The sequence below is a fragment of the Pezoporus occidentalis genome, unplaced genomic scaffold (genome assembly GCF_034315485.1).
Source record: "Pezoporus occidentalis ecotype Australia unplaced genomic scaffold, CSIRO_AGI_Poc_V1 ctg7, whole genome shotgun sequence".
In the NCBI taxonomy this organism is placed as follows: Eukaryota; Metazoa; Chordata; class Aves; order Psittaciformes; family Psittacidae; genus Pezoporus; species Pezoporus occidentalis.
The window spans coordinates 5,313,365-5,335,134 of record NW_026916052.1 but is presented as its reverse complement, the minus strand read 5'-3'; the positions used below and the strand labels follow the sequence as shown (position 1 = coordinate 5,335,134).

At 36.4% G+C, this 21,770-nt stretch overlaps 1 protein-coding gene across 7 annotated transcripts in view; it reads right to left on the bottom strand.

Moving 5' to 3' along the window:
* Positions 1 to 422: 422 nt before the first annotated feature.
* Positions 423 to 21,770, bottom strand: part of PDE10A (phosphodiesterase 10A) — a 369,917-nt gene continuing 348,569 nt past the window's right edge. For all 7 annotated transcript variants that reach the window (XM_062641801.1, XM_062641799.1, XM_062641797.1 and 4 more), the window contains 5 exons: positions 20,051 to 20,223; positions 18,253 to 18,364; positions 13,920 to 14,000; positions 10,720 to 10,808; positions 423 to 4,958 (listed from right to left, as the gene is read on the bottom strand). In XM_062641801.1, coding sequence (XP_062497785.1) covers positions 4,841 to 4,958; positions 10,720 to 10,808; positions 13,920 to 14,000; positions 18,253 to 18,364; positions 20,051 to 20,223 — 573 coding nt within the window. In that variant the 3' untranslated portion in view covers positions 423 to 4,840. The remainder of the gene's footprint in view (positions 4,959 to 10,719; positions 10,809 to 13,919; positions 14,001 to 18,252; positions 18,365 to 20,050; positions 20,224 to 21,770) is intronic.

Here is a 21,770-nt window from a genome sequence, read left to right as displayed (position 1 = left end):
TGCAGGATTATTTTTCTACAATTCAGTATCTCAGGATTTCCATGATTCTAAAAGGCAGCAAAAGATTCTCCATCAGCTGCCCTGCCATTTGACACTGGCAAAGTAAGGATCTGCGTGGAAGTAGCTGTCAACAGCAAGGTATGCTCTCTGGCAACAGGAGGACAAATAGCAAAGTAGATCCCTCTGCAGGTGGTGACAATGTGAACTTACAATAAGTAATAATAATAACAAGGAATTACATTAGGTTGGGAAAACACCATAAGCAGTAAATTGCAATTACAGGCACTACCTTTTTAAAGGACTTCATTATGTTATGAATCCCTTTCTCCTGTGATTTACTTGTGATATAAACATATGATACGTACACGCACTTCCCATCCCTCACTTCCACTCCCAATAATAGTAAAAATAAACATGAAAAATAATATTAAAAACCTCTGTATTCATTAATATTCACACCAAAGTAAATGTATAGATATATCCATTAAAATTATGAACATTTCTAAATATATTTCATGTATCATACATGTATTTATATGTATAATTACATATCCACAGAAGTAGTCTTGCTGTGCTAAAGCCAGCAGTAAAAGCAAAAACAGGCTTCACAACAGGACACCCATATATGCATATGTACTGGCTGTTTGGTTTGTGAATTTATTTACAACATAACTATATCATAATAAATGCTTACTGTTCTATTGTACAAACGTAATAGTAAAGGTTTAGGTTTGTTTTTTAAATACAAAGACTGCAAATGAATACATGAAAAAAATTACACACCATGTACAGTATTTATAATTTATAAATGCAAAGTTAAGACCTCTTTAAATTATTGCACTTGCATATTTTTTGTTTTTTTTTACAAAGATAGTTTATATGTATCATATATATATATATATGTGTAAATATATATATATATAAAACAAATTCTTCAGCTCACTAAATGTAGTAAAGTTGAATGTTGTTACCTTGAAGTTCTTTCTTCTTCACATAACAGCCCAACCTGAATTTTGAATATATATATGAAACTACTCTACAAATCAGTTTGATCTACCCTAGAAAGCAGTCCATTATTTTAGGTTTTTTGACAGAGTATACACCCGTATTACAATCGAGCACAGTTTTTGGTCAGAAAGCAAAACAAGAGTTACGATGTGCCTTTGCTAGATTGGGATTCATAACCTAAAGTTTGAACGTGAGCTTTCTTGTGGTAGTGTGCAGAAAGCCTTTTCTGTGTTTAGAATGAATAAATTAATTGAATCAATTGTTCCACTTCACAGAACTGTTCCTATATCACAGTGTTTGAGGCAAATGCATTATTTTAAGAGGGTCATAATTGTTTTGATCATCTAACAATCTAGTTTTTAATAGTGCTATTTGCTATCCCTACAATTTTAACACTAAATGCAGTCACAGCAAACTGATCACACTGTTCTAAGTTTAAACACATAAAAGAAGTCTGTGCCACATAAAAAGATGAGTTACACACTGCATGTCCCCTCCAATGTAAATAGTTTTTTACCACATACTTCAATTAAAAAAACACCCATTGCACTTCTCTAATGGGCACTTGCTAAATAAATAAATAATACTGCCATGAATTGAACCATTACAGCAGAATGTTGCACTACTGTCCAAATTTCATAAATTAATTATAACAATGGAATTTCTGTCAGTACTGTAATACAATATGCAACATCTGAGTATCATGCTATGTCAACTGTTTTTCTCACTTAGCGCATACCATTCAGGCATCGCTTCATAATACACTAGAAATGCTCTGACATGGCTGCAAACAGTCCAGTCTTAAAAGGGAAAAACTATTGAAATTAATAACAAAAATGAAGCAGTTCTGGCAGTATAAACACCTCTAGGAGAGGAGAGACCTGTCAGGTTTTTATACATTCTTACTGATCTTGGTCAAGGTCAATTTTAGCAGGATAAAAATGCAAGGAAGAATGGCTTTTGGCAGTTTAACTTCATGAGCCAGAGGCCTTACAGATCCAGATGTCTTACTCTATTTGTGAGGTCAAGTCCAGAATTTTGAACAATTCAATCTCACCATGTAATGTTGAGCAATGATTTGAGCCGTAAAATTCAAATGGAGCTTCAAAATTTTAGTATTTGCTGGGTTTGACTTTGGAAGTGCAGGTGTAAGTTTGTTTCTACAATAAACAATACACATCTAAATCTGCACTCTGTGGGCTATTTTTGTTGGTTTAGGTGCTAACAAAGAGTAACATTTTGTCATGACCTTTCTCCTTTAACGCACCAGGAAAGCAAACTAAACCACGACTTCTGGAGCCACAATTTTTCATTCTAACAGATATTATACTCTAGCAAACATATACTTAATGTGGTCTGGATAGTTCTACATTAGAAACGGTATCTGACAGACTTTAAACATTAATAGAATAACTTATTGCCGATTTGACAAATTTGTCAGAGAAACATAAAATATTATGTGATACTGCCAAATACTTTGAATGGTAACAGAGCTAGTGAAGTTCTCTTTACTATCAATGAGTAAAAGATGAATTAAAAGCTTTCCATACACACCAACACGGAGCGATAAGGAATATTTTTGCAATGCTTGTACGATCAGCATTCAAAGAGGGAGAACAACAGCAAATATACTTAACCCATGAAGGAAAAAGATTCCATTCAGTTGTTGGGGGTATCTGAATTCCAAAGAGTATTTCTGTAGTCACCATAGGTAAATTTCATGTAAATTAGGAACTGTGACTGTGTCTCGAGTACTTAGCAGATGAAAGGTTTCATCTGCATGATTTAGCTAAACCAGAACTGCTAAGGAGTAAAACAGAAGACACAGCATGAGATACTTTTCATTCTACTTTGGTCCAATTGCTTCCCGCCATTTTTTAATTTTTTGTTTGTTTTTTTTTTTTCCCCAAAATAGATTGCTGTGGTCAACAATAAATTTCTTGCACTTAGAATTGGTAAAGCAATCTGGAAAAAATTTATGGGGCTGCTGCTGGATAATGTGTATCATATAACTAAAATAACTTCATATTAAATTCTTAACCTCTAGAATATCTATGCAAAGGCTCCAGTGCACTTATACATGATGTGATTATCTATCACATACTGCACACATGTACAGATACTGGTATGTGCTCGACCATAACAGAAGGCAAAACTCAAGAATCCAAGTCATTTACATGAAACCCGTAAGATGGCATGCTTAGAGCAAAACAGCTCAACAAACACAAGATGGAAAAAGAACTTGTGTTCTGTCTTTAAAATCATTACTATTTGTTGCAGTTACACAAATGGCCATGTTCTCACGAAGCCACAAGAAGAGTGTATTTTTCTGTGAAAAAAAAGCATAGTATAGGCTGTATGTGAAAGGTTTACAAAGACTGTGTTTTCACCTACCGTGTGGATTAATACAAAGAATTTTTCTTCTCCTTAAGAAAAAGATGAAGGCATAATAAGTGTTGTTGAAACATACTCTGTACAATTGCACTAAATTGAAAAGAGTGGCATTAAATGTAAGGTCTTAAAGTCTGTGCAGAAGTTTGTAAGGCTGAAGCCTACCTGTCAGCACAGAACTGTAAACACACTATTTTAGAGTACTTTTCTTCAGTCAGCTATTCTTCCTCTAAGAAAGGCAATTCTAATCCTGGAAATTTTTCTGAACTAGGGGAAAAACGCAAACAGACAAATGGAGATGTTTCCTAATTTCACTCATCTCTGGATGGGGGAAAAGAGCAGTAGAAGACATACAGTGTTACTGTGCAACACAAAAGCTAGTCAATACAAAAACATTTTCTGATTTATTGTGATGGTACCACAACCTCTCTTATCAGACCTGATTTTTCTGACAAGGCTTTTTGCTCCCAGCAGATAGCATACTTCAGGTATGTCTCTAATACCTTTTAAAATACAACTCAGCAGGTAGAAATAAAGATGATGACTACTTAATTGTGAGCTAGGCAAGGAAATCTTTGCTGTCACATTTAATCTGATGCTTCTGTCACTACAGATACAAAACCTCCACCCTGAAACTCTCATATCCAGTACTTCCAGTGTTTTAAGAAAGGAGCTGTTTAGGTTTACAAATCATTCTGAAGAACAAAGCACCAGTTCTTTCAATGTTTGCCTTGTCAGTGACAGACAATTTGCATCCTGATGCTTGATGCTTAATGAAGTACTTTAAAACTTTAACCTGAATGTTGGTTTTCCTTTAGTTTGCAGCAAGAGAATTCACTGTAACCTAAGCATGAATTATAGTCTCCAAGGATTCTGCTGGAGTTCAAACTGATTACAAGTAGATCACACATAAACATTCACAATAGCAATGGGTATATTGTTCTATTTATAGCCAAGAACTCCCAAGTGACACTGGTGTTAAAGCCAGCCACAGTACAGTATAATAAAAGTACCATTGAAACCCTTACTAGAAAGATACAATTTAGAAGTACCCCCTAAGATTTCCCTGCCCCCCCCCCCCAATCAGTTTTAAATTAAGGCCTCAGCAATGTAGCCCATGAGATAAGGCCAGTCTTTTATATTCACAAGTTGTAAGTTCTCTTTTGATAGTTGTCTCCAAAACTTCTGGGTTGTCGTTTTCCCTCTGTTCATGTTGTGTCACTGGTGCAGGTCAGGAGATTGGCTGCCAGAGTCATTTAGCTGAGGTAACTCCATGGGTGTTACCTTCCTAGGCAGATCTGCCTCTTAGTTAACCTTTTGTAGCTTTCCTTTTTCTTTTTTTTCTTTTTCTTTTTTTCCAAATAAAAATGAAACAAAACAAAAAGCAATCCCCAAAAGAAGAAGGGATGTTTTTCAGGTTAAAGCTATTTGTTGCTGCTGTTCAGTCATCGATCTTCACAGGAAGTGAATCTGAGGTCCCAGGAGGAAGGGACTGGGAAGGAATCCATATAAAGGCTTCCTCACCTCTTGTTACTTTCTCCCATTGGTTGAGATTGTCCCTGGAGATGCAAAAAAGTCAGAGGTAAAGCACTGTTCACAGCTTTACTGGGATTTTTTTCCTAACAATACTGTCTGCTGTACTATACTGTGAGATGTAGCTTTGTGCTGTATACAAGTACCTGTTTGTCATCAAGCTTTTGCCATCTTTACATTATTTCATCCTTCACCTTCAGTTATCCCACTCTGCAATTCTGTGTGGCTTGTACACATGATGACTACATATAAGTCAACATCATACATTCCCTGGAACAAGCTCTGGAGCTGGATGCTAGCACCTGCTTCCATTACAAATTCCTAGCCCTCATGGCTGGACAGAAAACCCACCTATGACCCAAGAAGGATGTGCCTGCAGAGACTCTAAAACAGCTGTCTGGAGACAAGCAGCCTTCCAGGATTTTACCACAGCATACTTCAGCCCTTTTCAAAACCACCAGAGATCAGGACTTTTGCCAGGAAACTTCCTTCATGGGAAACCACAAAAGTGCATTAAGCCTTCTAAAACTCCTGCACACGGGCTGCCTGACAGTGCGTAAGATACTGCATGCCAACATCATAGTATCAACTTTCAATTACTAATGTAGTAACGATACCGTCAATCTCCTGCATTTAAAGAGTACCCTTACCTCAAGATACAAATGTTAGTTTCTCACAGCCTGGCCAACCCCCAAGTCTAAATTTTGGCTTACAAGCCACAAAATGATGAAAAAATTTAACTGGTAATGTTCTAGTGACCTGAAGTTCACATCCATAATCTTACTTGCTGTACAGTAGTACTGCTCCAGTGATTTGGAAGTCTATGTTGATGATACCCAGTAGCAGACCATACTTGCAAGCTATGGTCAAATCTAGCGTTTAGTCTTCAAGTAGAGAGAGAAAGAGAGCAAGCTCAACTGTTTCCATTTCATACTATCAGATACTTAGTTACTAAAACAACAGTTCTTAGATGTCTTCAGTAAACAAACAGGATGATAAACGTACTAAGGTCTTATTATCGTATTTCTGTGTCATATTATCGTATTTCATAGGAATTTATGTGGCAGAGCTCTCCTGATTTTTATGTCACAGCTTTGCTGAAACAGTTGATAAAACAGTGGATAATGAGCTGAAAGCACAGTGAACAGGTAAGAGAAAATGTTGCATTTCTGGGGGTGGGGGAAAGCAGCATCTGATGGAGTCTGCCGAAGAAAGCTGGTGCCCTCTAGGGGAACACCTACACGATTTTCTGCACGCAGATGGAAACCTGCTCTGCCAGCGCTCCAGGCAAGTGGAAGTCATGAAGCCAGCGTTAATATGGGGCTGAATCTCAGCTAATACAATCAGGCACTAAGGATCACAAACAGTGAACCGGTACTATTTCTAGATCCCGCTACTGAAACTGGAAAAGTAATGAGGGGAATTACAGACAAAATATTTTAAAACTATATGAATTTCAGCAAGGATTGAGAGCCCTGAAAGCACATGGAAAATTATTTAAAATTATGTAGTGTGAAAGAAAGGGAAAAAAATCAATCACTTCACCCCCAAAATAAATATACTATCACAGACTTGCCACTTTAGCAGACCTGAGGACATGGGCACATAGGACTCATTCTCAACACTGTAAAGCAGGTGGTTGGTAGTTTTGATCTACACAGAATGACAACAGAGTATTTAAAAACGTGGAATAAATTAACAGACAGGGAAACCTTCTCGGTTATTAGCTGCTACCTTACCTCAGGGAAATCAGGGACTGGTACTTTTTTGTTGTTTTGTGGTTGGTTGGTTTAAAGATGTAGAGAATACAATTCATTTGCCTTTGTGTTCCCATTGAAACCCTGGCTCCTAGTGTCTGGAGTAAATGCCCAGAGGCTCTCAAAATAAAAATCTTGATGCTGACATACTGCCTTGGCTGCTTTTGCTGCTATTATCTGCAGCTGATGTCTACATTCCAAAAGACTTGGGGATGTTTAGAATCATAGAATCAACTAGGTTGGAAAAGACCTTTAAGATCATCAAGTCCAACCTTTACCCCAGGACTACCAAGTCCATCAATAAACCATGTCATTCATGGTGCCTCATCTGCCCATTTTTTTAACACTTCCAGGGAAGCTTAAATGTGGTGTTCTAAGAAGGCGTACTGCTGGTGAAAGGGTGATTCCAAATCTCTTCTGCCAGCAGCTGCGGCATCACCAGATGGGAATGAGGCTGTATTCCTCTCATCATACTGAATAACAGATACCCATCAAAAATAAAGGGGAAAAAAAGGTGTAGTGCAAAATCAACTATTTGAAACACTCTGGAGTTACTTAAACCCTGCAATAACATATGTTTTAGTAACTGGGGAGTTGAAGTTAGTTCTGTGTACTTGATTTCCTACTCTGCATCTCCAAGTCTGAACCCTTAACACTTTCTTCTCAACCCCCTCAGACAGCAGAGGGTAATCTCAAGGCTAGGCTAATACCATCAAACTGCTTCTCAGAAGACTTTATGCCAGGGTGTGGATTTTCAGGAAGCTCTTTAGTCTTACAGAGATCTTAAACCACATCCACACATCTATGCCCCAGTGCAATCTAAATTATGGAATACACAAGAGCAAGGTGGGGAGCTGTGTCTGTACAGAGCTGTGCCCAGTCTGGAGACTGTGGCAGTGTACCTTTCGCAAGTATTATAATTTGAATACCAAACAACAAACATCATGTCTAAAACTCGAAAAGGCCATAAAATCTCTGCCAGGAGTCTGATTGTTTTTATTTCAGGCATCACACCTTTCGCAGAGAAACCCACTGTTGAAAAGATATTCATGCTTCATCTTCAGAATCATGAAGAACCTTTCACCTAGAGCACATACGTGTGTGGGTGCTTGATACTCTACCATTCAACTTCAAATCTCCTAAACTGAAAACTGAAAGATGGACTATTAAGTATAACAAAACACTTTTGCAAATATGCCTCATTTGTATATCCATGTGGCTAGAAATCAAAGGGTATGGGTCTTCCCCAGAACCCAGCTCCTAGGAAAAGATGCTGCGCCTTAAGTACTCAACCCAGACTCTCTAAGCCTCAGTTCCCATTAAGCAGAACAACAATGCTAACATCTGACCAAAGGTACTGGCGGGCTTATGCAAATAGTTCTACAGTAAATACAAATCCATTTTAAAGACCTCCCAATTGACTGTGCTAGTAACAGAACTTTCCTGACATTCAGCGCTAAGCTTATTAATCATACCGACTCTGCAAGACATTTCCATGTTAAAAGCATGCAGATACTGATTCGGGGAGTGAAAGTATACCTGGATGTTGACAATTATATAATACAAAAGAAATAAAAATTTTCACATTTATAAAGCAGTTTGACAATATTTGTTAGCTTGAGTAGATATAACTAACTTGTGATAAGCTTTACTGCTTTTCTAATGGTGGGTATTATAGTTGATGCTGTTTAGTCCATGACAACAGTATGAACTCTTTCTGACTGAAAACACAGTTACACAAAGCACAATTTGTGTTCCAGTTCCACGATCGAATAACCAACCATTTAGCTTCCAGCATCAATACTGGTGAAGCAAAAAGCAGTATCCTTCAAGCAAGGATTAAAAAGAGAGAAAAGTTAGAAAACTTCCAAGATCTTGGACTACCTCTGAATAAAGGAGTTGGATGACTCACAACCTTGTAAAAAAAAATAAAAAAATAAAAAAAAGCAGTGAAAGCAGTTTTGTAGTTTACTTCATGTTCCCTGATCGCACACTGAAAGCAACTCTTCTCTATTTGTCAGAGTACACATTATTCAATTATCTATATAATCAAACTATCAACACGTATATATGAGGTCAACATGGCACAGGGAGTACACGTTCCTACCCTCTACTGTAAGCCTGAATTCCAAAACAGGATTTGGATGTTGATACCATTATGATAGTAACAAACTCCATGGTATTTTGAAACTAGAGAAGAGTTTAATGCTATATTGTAACTGATGGAACACACTTATGAATATTTCTATATTACTTAGTTTAGGGAAACAAATTACTGACCATTATTTACCAGACATTATTAATTTCATAGCTTCTAATGACAAAAGACAATACTATAGGGATTACTTAGCCTGGCTGCCTAGAAAAGATAGTCCTTGGCAATTTTATTACAGTGACTGTTCCTCACATCTGCATCTTTTTAACATCTCTCTTTCAAAAAGTATGCCCAGCCTTGCTTTAAGATCTTCAACTGACATTATTCCAAATGCTAAAAAAAGACATTAGCCATATTCCTTGTTTGAACCTTTGGGCTTCAAATAGTCCTTATGCGCTAAATTAATAGGCTTTGTCTAATCAAAAAATACACTATGAAGACAGTTACAGATTTTGATAAAGTTATTTTCTTAGATAAACTAAATATATTATGTGCAATTTTTTTAGTCTCTCACTACTATGATCTCAAAACATTCTTTAAATTCTTAATCTTCTCTTATTTGCTAGTGTTCTTGTCTATTCTTCTTAATGTATAGATGTTACACAGGGTTCCAGCTGTGGTCCCATTAATATAATAACTAAAAAGGTATAGCCTCTAATCCTGCTGAATATTCCCTCCATATCTATCTAAGGGTTGCACAGCCTTGCCCTGCAGTGGGACCTTAGAGGAAGGTGACTATTACAGATGGCTCCTAGATACTGTTTATCGTAAGACAGTCCTCTCTCACTCATTGCTAAAGACCTATACATTCTTCTCACAGCTATGCGAAACAATGTTTGGGTGCAAATGAAATTATTTTGTTAATCACTATGTTTAGTTTCACAGAATTTTGTATATAGTGGGCATCCTTCTGTTATTTCACACAGATCGCTTAGTCCACAAGATCAGGAAAGTGACAGAGCAGGTAGATCTGCCATACAGGCCAAGGAAAAAGCTCAGTGCAAGCTCAAATTTAAGCACCACAAAAAAACAAAACAAAACAAAACAAAAAAACAATTATGAGAGAGGTAAGAGCATAGACAAAGAGGTCTATTCCCTGGATGTGACTAAAGATTGCTGGCATTTTATGAACCAACTGTTTTTCTTTAGAGAATACTGATTAACCTGAAAGTAGAACATTTTCACAAAGCATACCAGTTTCAACAGAACTTTTGTCAGGAAAGATTGCCAAGGTAGAGGATATAATTATTGGACAGAACAACCTACTAAGAGATCCACCATCATTCAAGGTAGAAGCAGCCAAATGGCTAAGGACCCAGACTTTTCCCCTAGAAGGTCTCAAGCTACATCCCAACTGATTGATGGGACAAAGTTATGCATGTCTCTCTCACATCACAGTGGTAGTACTCTTATGCTCCTAATTACTAAGTATTCTGGGGTTCTTTCTTTTCCTGATTTTTAATAAAGATGTTCTGACATGAAATAAAAACACATGCCTCAATACATTTCCTTAAATGAAACAAAATTCTAGCCAATCTTTGTTGTGAGAGCCACACTGAAGTAAAAAGGACACAGAGGGAAACTGCACTGAACCAGCCTAGACAGGGTTACATAAACACTGAACCTCTTTCTCTCTAAATGCTCTCAGCATCAAACACATTTTAATCAGCTGTGTCTGTAGATCTGCACTGGATAATCCCAGTCAGTAGTTACTGCCTCTGAGTTTCTGCACACATTAATGCAAGATGCATATCCCTGTTATCTGCAAGCAAATCATAAAATTTTAAGTCTGTATTTTCAGTCAAACTTGCAAAGTATGTTTGCTTTTCATTTATCCGAGCTACACACTATGCAAAAACTTGCACATTTACTCACCTGCACGCTCGCAGTAGTGGCCCAGTTGGAGGAAAGATCTGTGCAAGTGTGGTGTAACATGGGATAGCTACTGCATTGTAGAACCCAATCTACAAAAAACAACAATGAAAACAATAGTTAAATGTTGCCGAAGTACAATACTGAAAATTAACAGTCAGCTAGCTCAAAGCTGTTGACTACTCATTTAATTACTAATTCTGACAGTACTTCATACTTTTGTATCCAAATATCCAAATATTTTAAAACAGAACATTCATAGTGAAGTCTGGCAATTACAAATTGCTTATATGCCTCTCTTTTATGACTTCTATCCCTCAAAGAGGCAATGAGCTCTGGAGCTGACCCGTTCTGTAGCACAGCATGGGACTGTGGAGTACAGGGGAGATTCTGCTGAGTGGAAAGATTTCAAGTCCACATAATCCCACTGGACAGGACTTTGAGCAACCTGGTCTAGTGGAGGGCATCCTTGCCCATGTCAGGGAGTTGGAATGAGATGATATTTAAGGTCCCTTCCAACTCAAGCCATTCGATGAATAAGATGGCTGCTCAGAACAGATTTTCTATGGGACATTTTATTATTCAATTGAATCAGTTGGTTTGCAATTTCTTTTCATGTATGTGGTCCAGTGATATATTTTTGCCATTACCATATAAACCTATTTAGGAAACATCAAATGAGCACCTTTTTAATTAAGTCTGATTCATACAAGTTTAAGGGTTTATGACAGCTACCATGTCACAGCTGATTTGTAATGACACAAGGGAATTTTTAGAAAATGCGATTTAGGTATTAGCAAAGATGACAGATTAAATACAAATCCGTTACAACATCACTTACTTATGCCAGATTCTTATGACAGTTAAAGTAGTGCAGTATGATCCCTTTCTTTGGGCAGAGTTTTTAAATGCTTTTAAGTGAAATACCATGTAGAGTACTGTGACAAAGCAATTGATAATAAGTCTCTTATTCAGAAATTGAAGAGCATCTCTTGTCCTCACCACCCTGAATAGAGAGGTTCCTCCCATACTGCTATGTAACCAAGTTCATTTTATACTTAAAAAAAAGAAGATACATTTTCTGACCTAAGAACCCAACAGCCTGAGTTGAAGCAATTATGGTGCAGCCAATAGAAAGAAACTGCAGCTGGTGAGAAGGCAAGGCTGCACACAGCTATGATGTCTGCTCATCAACAAAGTTTGCTATTTCATATAGTGCATTGTTTTCTCCCTATGTGTTTTTTCTTGTCTGTTTTGTTTTTATTTAAACCTAAGTTAATCTGCAATGTATTTCAAACCACATTCTCTCTGGAACCCCAGTATTTAGAATAAAAAGTTTCTTCTAAGGTCCTGAAAGCTTTTAAGTTAAAATGGACATCAGTGAAGGAGGAAACCCCCCCCCAAAGTCTCAATGGATTTAGGTTCTGGATAAAGCCAAGCTAATTAAAAACATTCTTTTGCAAGAGTTTCCATATTCGACCAGAGCAAACTCACACAGATTACTTTTGTAAAAGGTTTGGATTATCTGGATAAATTATTCCATCTTGATGTGGCTAGACAGAAGGCCTAGAGTTCACTCAGGTATGAGCAAACTATTGAAGTCACTGCAGGAAAGGCAGTGTATGTTTATCCTAAAGATGTGTAAGCAAGAGGAATGAGAAAAATATCTTTTATTTCTGAAATTAACTGTTTCATAAAAATACTCATTAATTCTTTTTGTTAGAGCCCAAGTAAATGGATGATAATGCTTTATTAAATTCTTCAGTCTCTACATAAATAAAGGAATGGCTGCTTATATATGTCCTAAATCTCACATTTTCCTTAATGTTGTTTTAAGATACAGTAGCTACAACTATACTACTGAAGTTGGCTTTTAGCATCCTATTTTCCTTAATATTTTACTGTTACACTATTAAGAATCATGAAACAGAGCACAAACTAAAACAGAATGTGATGAAGACAGTACCTGGAAAAACAGTTATTGTGTTTTAAAGAGGAAAAAATTTCACTTATGTCTTAGATCTGTACTCTTGCTCCATTAACAATTCCTTTACAAATGCCAAGATTACTATACACTATAGTATTTTGTACTTTTCAAGATATTCAATTATAACTAATATAATGTTTGGGGGAAATAAACCAAATGGAGAAAAATGTTTCTTCTCCTTTTAGGCTTATAATAAACACAAATTTAGTACATAAACTGCAAATTCCTTACTATAATAAAGTTAACAGTTTTGATGCTAAAATATGGTAGAGTGCATAAAGTTAAGTTTTGGAATACAAAAATTTCTACAGTATTGTTATGGAATAACTTATTGAGCAATTAATCTACAGTGATTTTGTGACACTTTGCAATTTCTATTTTAAATATTATTGTTTTGTCAGTGCTGACTACTGACAAAGCACCAGAGTCCTCTGAAATAAAAAAAAAAACCACAACCTTATACATATATATGGATATGAACGCACCATGTACAAATTAAATTTATTTTTCTCTGCTCAGATAATCAAAGGACAAGCTACCTTTTCCATTTACCCCAGAAAGTTAAGACCCTCAAATTTATGTTTACAGAATACCATCTTCCTTAGGGAAAACATAAAAAAAACAGTCATGCTGGGGTAAAGGTTAGACTTGATGATCTTAAAGGTCTTTTCCAACCTAGTTGATCCTGTGATTTCTGCACACTTGTGCACAGGTGCATCAGTACCCAAAGATTTTGAAAAACAGACAACTGAGGCTCTTGGTAATACACCCCTTATTGCTTATCCTCAAGAAACTCTCCACATTATTCTTTTGAAATATGAACCTGAATATTTTAATCAGAAACAGGTGACAAAGTTCATTTTGCATTCAGGATAAAATAGAAAAACCTCTTAGGCTAAGGGCTGAAGCAACCACTTACTAAGTTGAGAAAGTGCTATTGACACTTCTCAAAATCATAGGTGATTGTGGTTTTAGCTAGAGTTAGAAGTACAAAGAACGGAATAAGTGACAGCAGTGAAGAACACATTGTCATTTATGTAAACATTTGAAAACAAGTTTCACTGCTACATAAAATTTAACCCTGTTGGGCTTGCAGAACACAGAACAGCCCACATAACCTAACAGCAAATGCAATATTCACTAATGCATAAACTGTTTTTTCTATACATGTTTTATTAACACTACAAATGTATCATTTTACTGAGAGAGTTCATACCTGACCCTGAGGGACTTCATCCTTTTTGTCTCTGTCCATCATAGGAATAGGTTGAATACCCGTTTTCTTCATTTCATCACCCTGGAGAAAAGCACAGAGAGAGATTAGCAAAATGAAAGTCAAGACTACTGAGATCTCAATTGATTTCCATTGTCTATTGTATGTCACTCTAAAAATCCAGAATTTAAAATAATGTGTAGTGCCAGTCTAAGACAATGTCAGAAAACTGCCTAAGGAGGGGCTCATTTTATACGTTCACCTAAACGATAATGTAATTAGCAGATTCTAAAAATGAAGGTTTTGAGTCAATGTACACATATTTTCCTTGTTTCCAAGACTGTCTCCATAATAAAAAGCAACTGGAAGAATAAAATCAAAGAAATCAGCTCATTCTATTCTATTGTGTTCTATTCATAGCTAGTCTCATCTTTCAAAGCATCACTTGTTGAAAGCATTATAATACAATGACCAGTAGAACAGAACTTACCCATCCAAGGAAAAGCTGAGTAAAACAAAGAAATTTACAATATGCCCACTTTTTCAACCATCCATCCCTTCTGACCATACTGCTTTGAAGAAGCTGCTATCAACCAACCTTCTTTTCTTTAAGTACATTATCCCTCTACATTTATAAGAGGAATACTGGGAAAGACACAGCATATCCAAAGACCAGATACACGTAATGACCATGAGAAAGGTGTCTCCTTATGTTTCACCCATTACCAGCAGAGCAGCTACAATACATTTCTGAATGCTACACTGGATCTGCACACAATTACTTCTTAAAAATCTGTAAGTAGCTAGCTACTTTCTGTAACAATTTGAAGTTTTCCAAGTCTTATGCCTCAATCGCATAGTCAAAACAACACAGATGTTTAATCTTGAGGTTATCAAGGCAGCTATAGTCATAGTAATGGTTGCTTTTTGATACTGCTCATGTCTGAGATTCCAAAGGCAATGCGAACTTCAAACTGCTGACCTTATGTACTGGGGTTGTGTGGTGAGGTTTTGGTAGTGGGATGGGGGAAGCTTAGTTAGGGAGAAAGTTTATACAGGATAACTGCATATACAGTATTTGCTTATCTGTGTCCTTTAATGTGAGATTCAGCTTACAAAGGTTTAGCTATCTGAAAGCTTGGGATATTCCCTAAATCCATGTTCTATGTTTCTGCTACAGTTAGTGAAGGCATCTCCAGAAGACAACTTATTACATCTTTCTCATAAGATTTTTATCAGACCACGTTTCAAGTGCCAACATGCCCTTCCAAGGGAGGATTCTGGCCCCTTTACTTGAAGAGAAGTTTGCAATAGAATAAATTGATTCTGATATGAGAAAAGTGTCTTTCTGTTTGCCTGTCTTGCAGCTACCTTGAGTGTAGAAAAAAACGAAGGCTTTTGGAAGTCAATTCACTCTTGTATACTTGCCTCAACATCACCTATAACTATGATCCTGCTCAATTAACCAACAAAAGATTTCTTTCACCTAGTTAGAGAGGCTAGAATCATTGAGTGTAGTCTGTCACACATTTTACTGTTGAAAGGAACAACAGGAAAGGCCTCATTCCTCAGCTGATAAAAAGATGCCTGAAAAAATTCCAAGCACAGAAACACAGTGGATTGTTATTGAGGAACTGTAAACAAATTTTGGTTTTATGTGCCCCCAGTAATTTTTTTTTTTCATTTGCTTGAAGTACTGCAATTGACTGGTCTAAGACTGTCTGCAGCTACCATTGTTTCAATGATAAGAACCTCAACACTAAACCATTTAGAATTGTACGATTTTCAGCTTGTTTACGCCTGAGAAGCACTTGAAGCCAGAGCTTTGAGGAAGCTGTGCAGCCTCTGACTGATTATGCCAAAACTCAGATTTATGTTCACCATTTCACCTTGAAAGTAAAAGGTATCACAGAATCACAGAATGCTTTTGACTGGAAGGGACCTCTTGAGATCATCCACTCCATTCCACACACCTATCCCAGCAGGATCAGCTAAAGCAGGTGATCCAGGACTGTGTTCAGTCAGGTTTTAAATATCTCCAGTGACGGAGACTCCACAATCTCTCTGGGCAATCTGTGCCACTGGTCAACCACCCTCACAGTAGAAAAGTATTACATTTAGAGGGAACATGTGCACTAGAAACACAAGTGCCTTCTTGTGCTCAGTATCCACGAACACCCATATGACACATGGTTATAAAATATACTGCTTTATCCCCACAGTTACCATTATGATCAGAAAGTTATAGTTTTAAGCAGTTTGCATCATACTTCCAGTACAGTTTTAAGTGGCTTAGTAAGTCTCTTAAAAAAGTACTGTTTAACAACTGTCTCATATCTCACCAAAAAACCCAAACTGCAGCAGTTAAATCTTATACAAGTTTGTAATCCTATATAATAGATCAGCAAATGCATTATTTTGCTTGAGTTGCAATACTGTGGGAAAGCTTCATGCTGAGTGATATCAAGGCAAATCTTAGCTGGAAACCCTAGCTGTACTGGGCTTTGATCAATGAAAAAAGATCAGTGTGACATACAAAAAATTGCCGCAACATCTTCTGCAGTTACTGTTTTAGTTAATGATTACACAAAGACGAAATATAAAACCACTCTGATATTAAGATTATGAACTCTAGTAGAAACTAGAAGCAACTCTCTATCCTGCTTTTAGAACTAACCATTTAATCTAGTCAAGCACACTTTCCTAGAGTTTACCTTTTTTCCCAGTCTCTACAGTGAAACACAATCTAAACTTCCTTTTGGTTTAGCTTTCCCAAGGTTTTCTCTGTATCTGTCTCCAGCTTTCCAATTTCCAGAAGCATTTAGACCTGTGGCAGGATTTGTCAGACATTCTGAGTGGATCACAATGTATTAAACTTCTACCATGTGTCAATCGACCTCTTCTTAAAGAGGATTCAGTAAGACATTAATTGAACAATTCAATTTCTGTCAATAACTTCTAATTTACATGTGCTCCGTGAAGTAGCAACATAACAAAATCCACTTTTACTAACTCATCCTTGGACTACAAAACAGGTTAAAATAAAGCAGGCTCAATTATGCCCATAATTCCACCTTTCCAATTGTTGATTAGGAAAAATCAGTTTGACCATTCCTTCTCCACTGAGTTCACAAAATTCGCATTAAAAGGACTTTTTTATTTGTAAGCAAAAAAGTTGAGTATGTAATCAGTGGGGCACATCAACATTATACCTCCATTTTATCACCCATAAGAACACCCACTTTCCAGTGCTGACATTTTAGAAAGTAAGTATTGAAATTAGATCTTTGAGCTTATACAGTCTGCATTTTTTCAAATATTTTATTGTTGTCTGAGCTGTTCAAAATTAAGTTAATGAGAACATGTGAATATTCACAAAAAACCACCCACAAGCCATGCACACCTTGAATTTCATAATGAACATGCAACAGGAAGGACAACAACTTCCATGCTATATGCATGCTACATCAACTCTGTGGGTGTGATTTCCATTTTACATCTGTGCAAAACAGAAATAAGCCCACTGAATTCTGCAGACTTATACAGGGCACATCACGGAAAAGAACATTTCATCATACATGTGCAACAGAAGTTCTAAAAATACAGCATATATTTCAAAACTGCATAATTCAAGTCTATGCCACATCCTCACAATGTATTCCTCTTCCCCGAAGTAGTCACTTCTACTTCAAAATTTAAACACTTAGAACATTTACTCCTCAGTGTAAGACACGTGAGAGACTGCATCTTTATTTACGAACATGATTACATCAGCACAGCTCAATGCTTTGTTTCAATTCTCAGTATAACTTATCTGAGGAGTAACTTTCAGTATACTAAAAGATAAGCTCTCCCTGAAACCCAGCTGTTGAGCTGGCTCACAAAGAAAATTCAAATGGTCAGAACAATTTTAAAGTTTGTCATATTTGCCTTAGCATTCCTGGCCTTGTAACACCTTTACACACGTGTTTCAAGGCAGCTGACCTGGAAGCTGGTGTCATATTTTGTATTTCTAGAATACAAAGAAACACTTTACAAAATTACAGGTGACTCAAAAAACCTTAAAGATTTTATTCTGTGTTCTGTTGCTTGGTCACTTTATGTTAGAACTTAGTTTCTAAATCCATCTTTAATGGAGAGAAAAAATGCTGCCTAAAATTATGAACCTAACTCAGCTCTTCAAATAGTTTCAGAGGAAAGAACAAAACACTTGCATGCACCACTGAACACTCTTTAAAACAAGCATACTAAGATATTGATTGAAAAATACTTATGGTTGATTTTTTCTTCTTGGATACTTCTATTTATAAAGAGAGTAAACAAAAGAAACACATACCTCAGCCCAGAACTCCGCATATATATCATTGGCCGTCAGCCTGGTAACTGGCCATAACTTCGTTACAGAACACAAATCACAAGCCGTCATCATCAGACCAATCACTCTATCTCTAAAATAAAATAAGATTAAATGGTAAGTTTGGTAAAGAATTAATGATCACACTGCAAAGCTTTTGTTTGCCATTCCTAAGTTCAATTGGCATTAAAGTATACACACTGCAAAATTTCTCTCACCTTGCTTTTTTCTTCCTCACTTGCTAATGATTCATTGATAAGGCATCACACAAACTACATATTATGTTCCACGCATTATCTCTGCACTGCTTGGAACCTGAGTTCATTGACCATCATCTGCACAATCACATTCATAGAAAAGTACACAAGAATGTCTGTCTGTTAAAACACTCACACGCCCCTCCTTAATTTTCTGAAAATACAGTACAAGTCTATAAAAAGAAGGATGGCATTTCCTACTGCTGCATTTCTTTGTTGCTTACAGACAAAGGAACGCATGGTCCAAATAAGAGGAAAAACTGCTTCTGAGCCTGCATCAAGGTACTCTGTCATTGTTTTGTTGGAATGAATTCCAACCTTGGTAGAACAAGAATTCTATACATAACTCCGTCCTGTACACCAACAAATCTGTCCACAGAATAACTGTGAACATTATCAGTAGGATTATAATCATTATCAGAATAATAGATAGATAAATGCCAAAGTGCTATTATTCCCCTAAATTAAGAAAGAGAATTGATCAGCCACATAATGTTGAAATTTAGCATTCCCTTGCATGTATAGGTAATAACTAGATGTCTTGGATTCTTTAGCCGCCTTACCAACTGATGTCCTGTCTTTGAGCACGTTGGCTTTGCAATGAAAATGCTCTGAGGACAGGTAAGATTAAAAAAAAAAAAAATATGTAAACCTAACAGAATATTCAATCACATACTAATTAGTCATCATGCTATTTAAATTTTATGAACCCTAAATTCAAAATTTCTGGTACATTTCATTATCAGGAGCTACTATATCTTCATCTTTTAAAGATCTTAAGTTTTATTCAATTCTGATAAGCTTTAGTTCTATACTGGGAAATAAGCATTTAAAACCTCTCCTTCCTACAGTCTTGTAATAATTTACTCAAAACTACTGGCAAAATCCTGTAGACCTCTTCTGAAAGAAGACCCAAGTACCTAAATTCCTTTTGAAAAGAAATCAAAATCATGACTCATTATTTTGCCTAATTTTCCTCTGCATTAGATTAATGACAGGATCCACTTTCCAGAAGAAAGCAGCTCTGAAGGGCTGCACGAGCACTTTAATGAAGTCTGTTATGAGACACATCTCTTGTCCAGAGTGCACTATATTTTGCTTATGTGGACAGAGAGAGTCATGTATTTATGAATATGCACTTGCACCTTTTTAAAACTTAGAGCTATCTTAACTCACAAAGGTTGAGATCTGAGCAGAATTATTTCCAAAAAAACATGCTGACAGAGTAACAAAAATATTGACATATAAATAAATCTAAGTATTACTGCACTATATGTTTTTCCCCACTACCCAACTATCTGTACACTAACTTTCCTCTGCAGAAAATCTGACACTGAACTGTTTGGATGACAGCCAAAGTCAGTGATATGCAAGTACAAAATAATGGAAAATGCTGTTATGTACTGGGAATTTTACACACAGTTGTGATATGTAAGAAAATTGCTGTGTACACAGAAATATTTGTTTTGTTTTTTTTTTTTCTTTCTAATGCCATAGTGATCTAATACTGTTTGCTTCTTTACCTGTGTGCTTGGTTCTTAAGGTTTAATGCTCCTGTCTGATGCAGCTCTTCAAGCTGTTTTCTATTCCCAAAATACAGGGCAAGGTCTGTGGCGATGATGGCTTTCCTGATGATCTCAAGTACTTGCTCATATTCACTGGAGCTCAGATTGGAGAAGACATTGTGCCCTTCCAGCTATGAAAAAGTAAAAAAACAATAAAAAGCACAAGCTCTAATTCTGAGATGATTTCAGTCTTTACTTCATGAGTCAGGTTACAATGGTTTTACAGCCCAGTGACAATTTCTGTTGTGAATTCAAATGCTGACAGCCTGAAATTCCCTTTTTTATCTTTCCTTTTTAAATGCTGTTATGGAACTTATGACTAAGCCACTGATTTGGTTTTGGACTGACCTTCTGAAGCCTAAAGGTATTAATAGAGCAAAATGCTAGCATTTTCTTCTCTGATTTATAAGCACTACAGACACAGCACTCCTATTAGTTTAGGAACTTGTGATTCAATCCTGATCCAGAGTACTGCTGCACTGCCAAGCTGATAAACTGAGTGTCTGATTCACTCTGAAGTACAATTTCAATACTGCGTAACACATAATACGGATGAGGAAATATCCAAGTTACAGTACCAAAATAATTTTGTTTTCATCGTGTTCCAAATGAAATGTGCCTGAAATTGCTGCATTTACTGATACAATTTTCTCTATAGAAATAAAGTTAATTACAGTATTTTAATGTATACGAACATTTAGGGGAAAAAGCTGCTTTGTTCAGCCATGAGTTGACTGACTCATAAACTAAAGACAATGGTTTCCACTACTCTTGCAACATGCTACTGTCATCCCTTTTCCATTTCCAGTATGTATTATTGTGCATTTAACTGACAATATCCATGTACTGTGATCACTCATGAAGCTGTTATCACATTTTGAAAAGTCAACACTATTCACTGTCTCTAGGATTTGGAAAGCAATCTGTCAAAAATATTCCTACTGTTGAGAGGAAACAGAAAAACAGGAAAGAATGAGCCAGCCATATTAAGGTGTGCACATTCACAAATAGAAAATATTATTAGAATATACTAAATGCAGATGTGTTTTGACATTTAATTGGCATTTGGGCTGAAACTCATAAAAAAGTTTCCCTGACTTTGTGAAGCATTTACATAATTTGTTCAAAATAAATCCTCTATGGTACAAACAGGTTTGGTTTCTCTCACCAACTGGAACGCAAATGTCATTTTCCAACATTTTTACTTGGACAAGTAGATTTATTGTGAATAATAAATAGAAAATACAATCCCTCTATGTCTCAATGCTCCTTTGACACACTCTGAAGCCATAGAACATGATGTTTAAGAAACAAATTCATAACATTTTAACCCATCATCAATGCTTTAGGAGCAGGACAATTACTACTAGCTTTCATTATTTAGGGTTCTGGGAAACTTTTCCTTTTCAACCATGCTGCCCAGCACAAGAACAGGCTATTTTTCCCAATATTTAAAGAATTATTCTGGATTCAATTCTTTAGGCTTTAGAAGCTGTACTATCAAAAAGATCACTGTGACAGCTTTTGTTCATTCTCCTAGAACTGATTTTGTTAAGTACTGACAGAAGCTGACATTTCTGAGCACATCACTTAGGCTTTGAGTAGTGCATACAAAGTACAGCTGCTAAGATTTTATTCTTTCCCTGCTGAGCTAAAGCTACTGAATAGAAACTTCTGT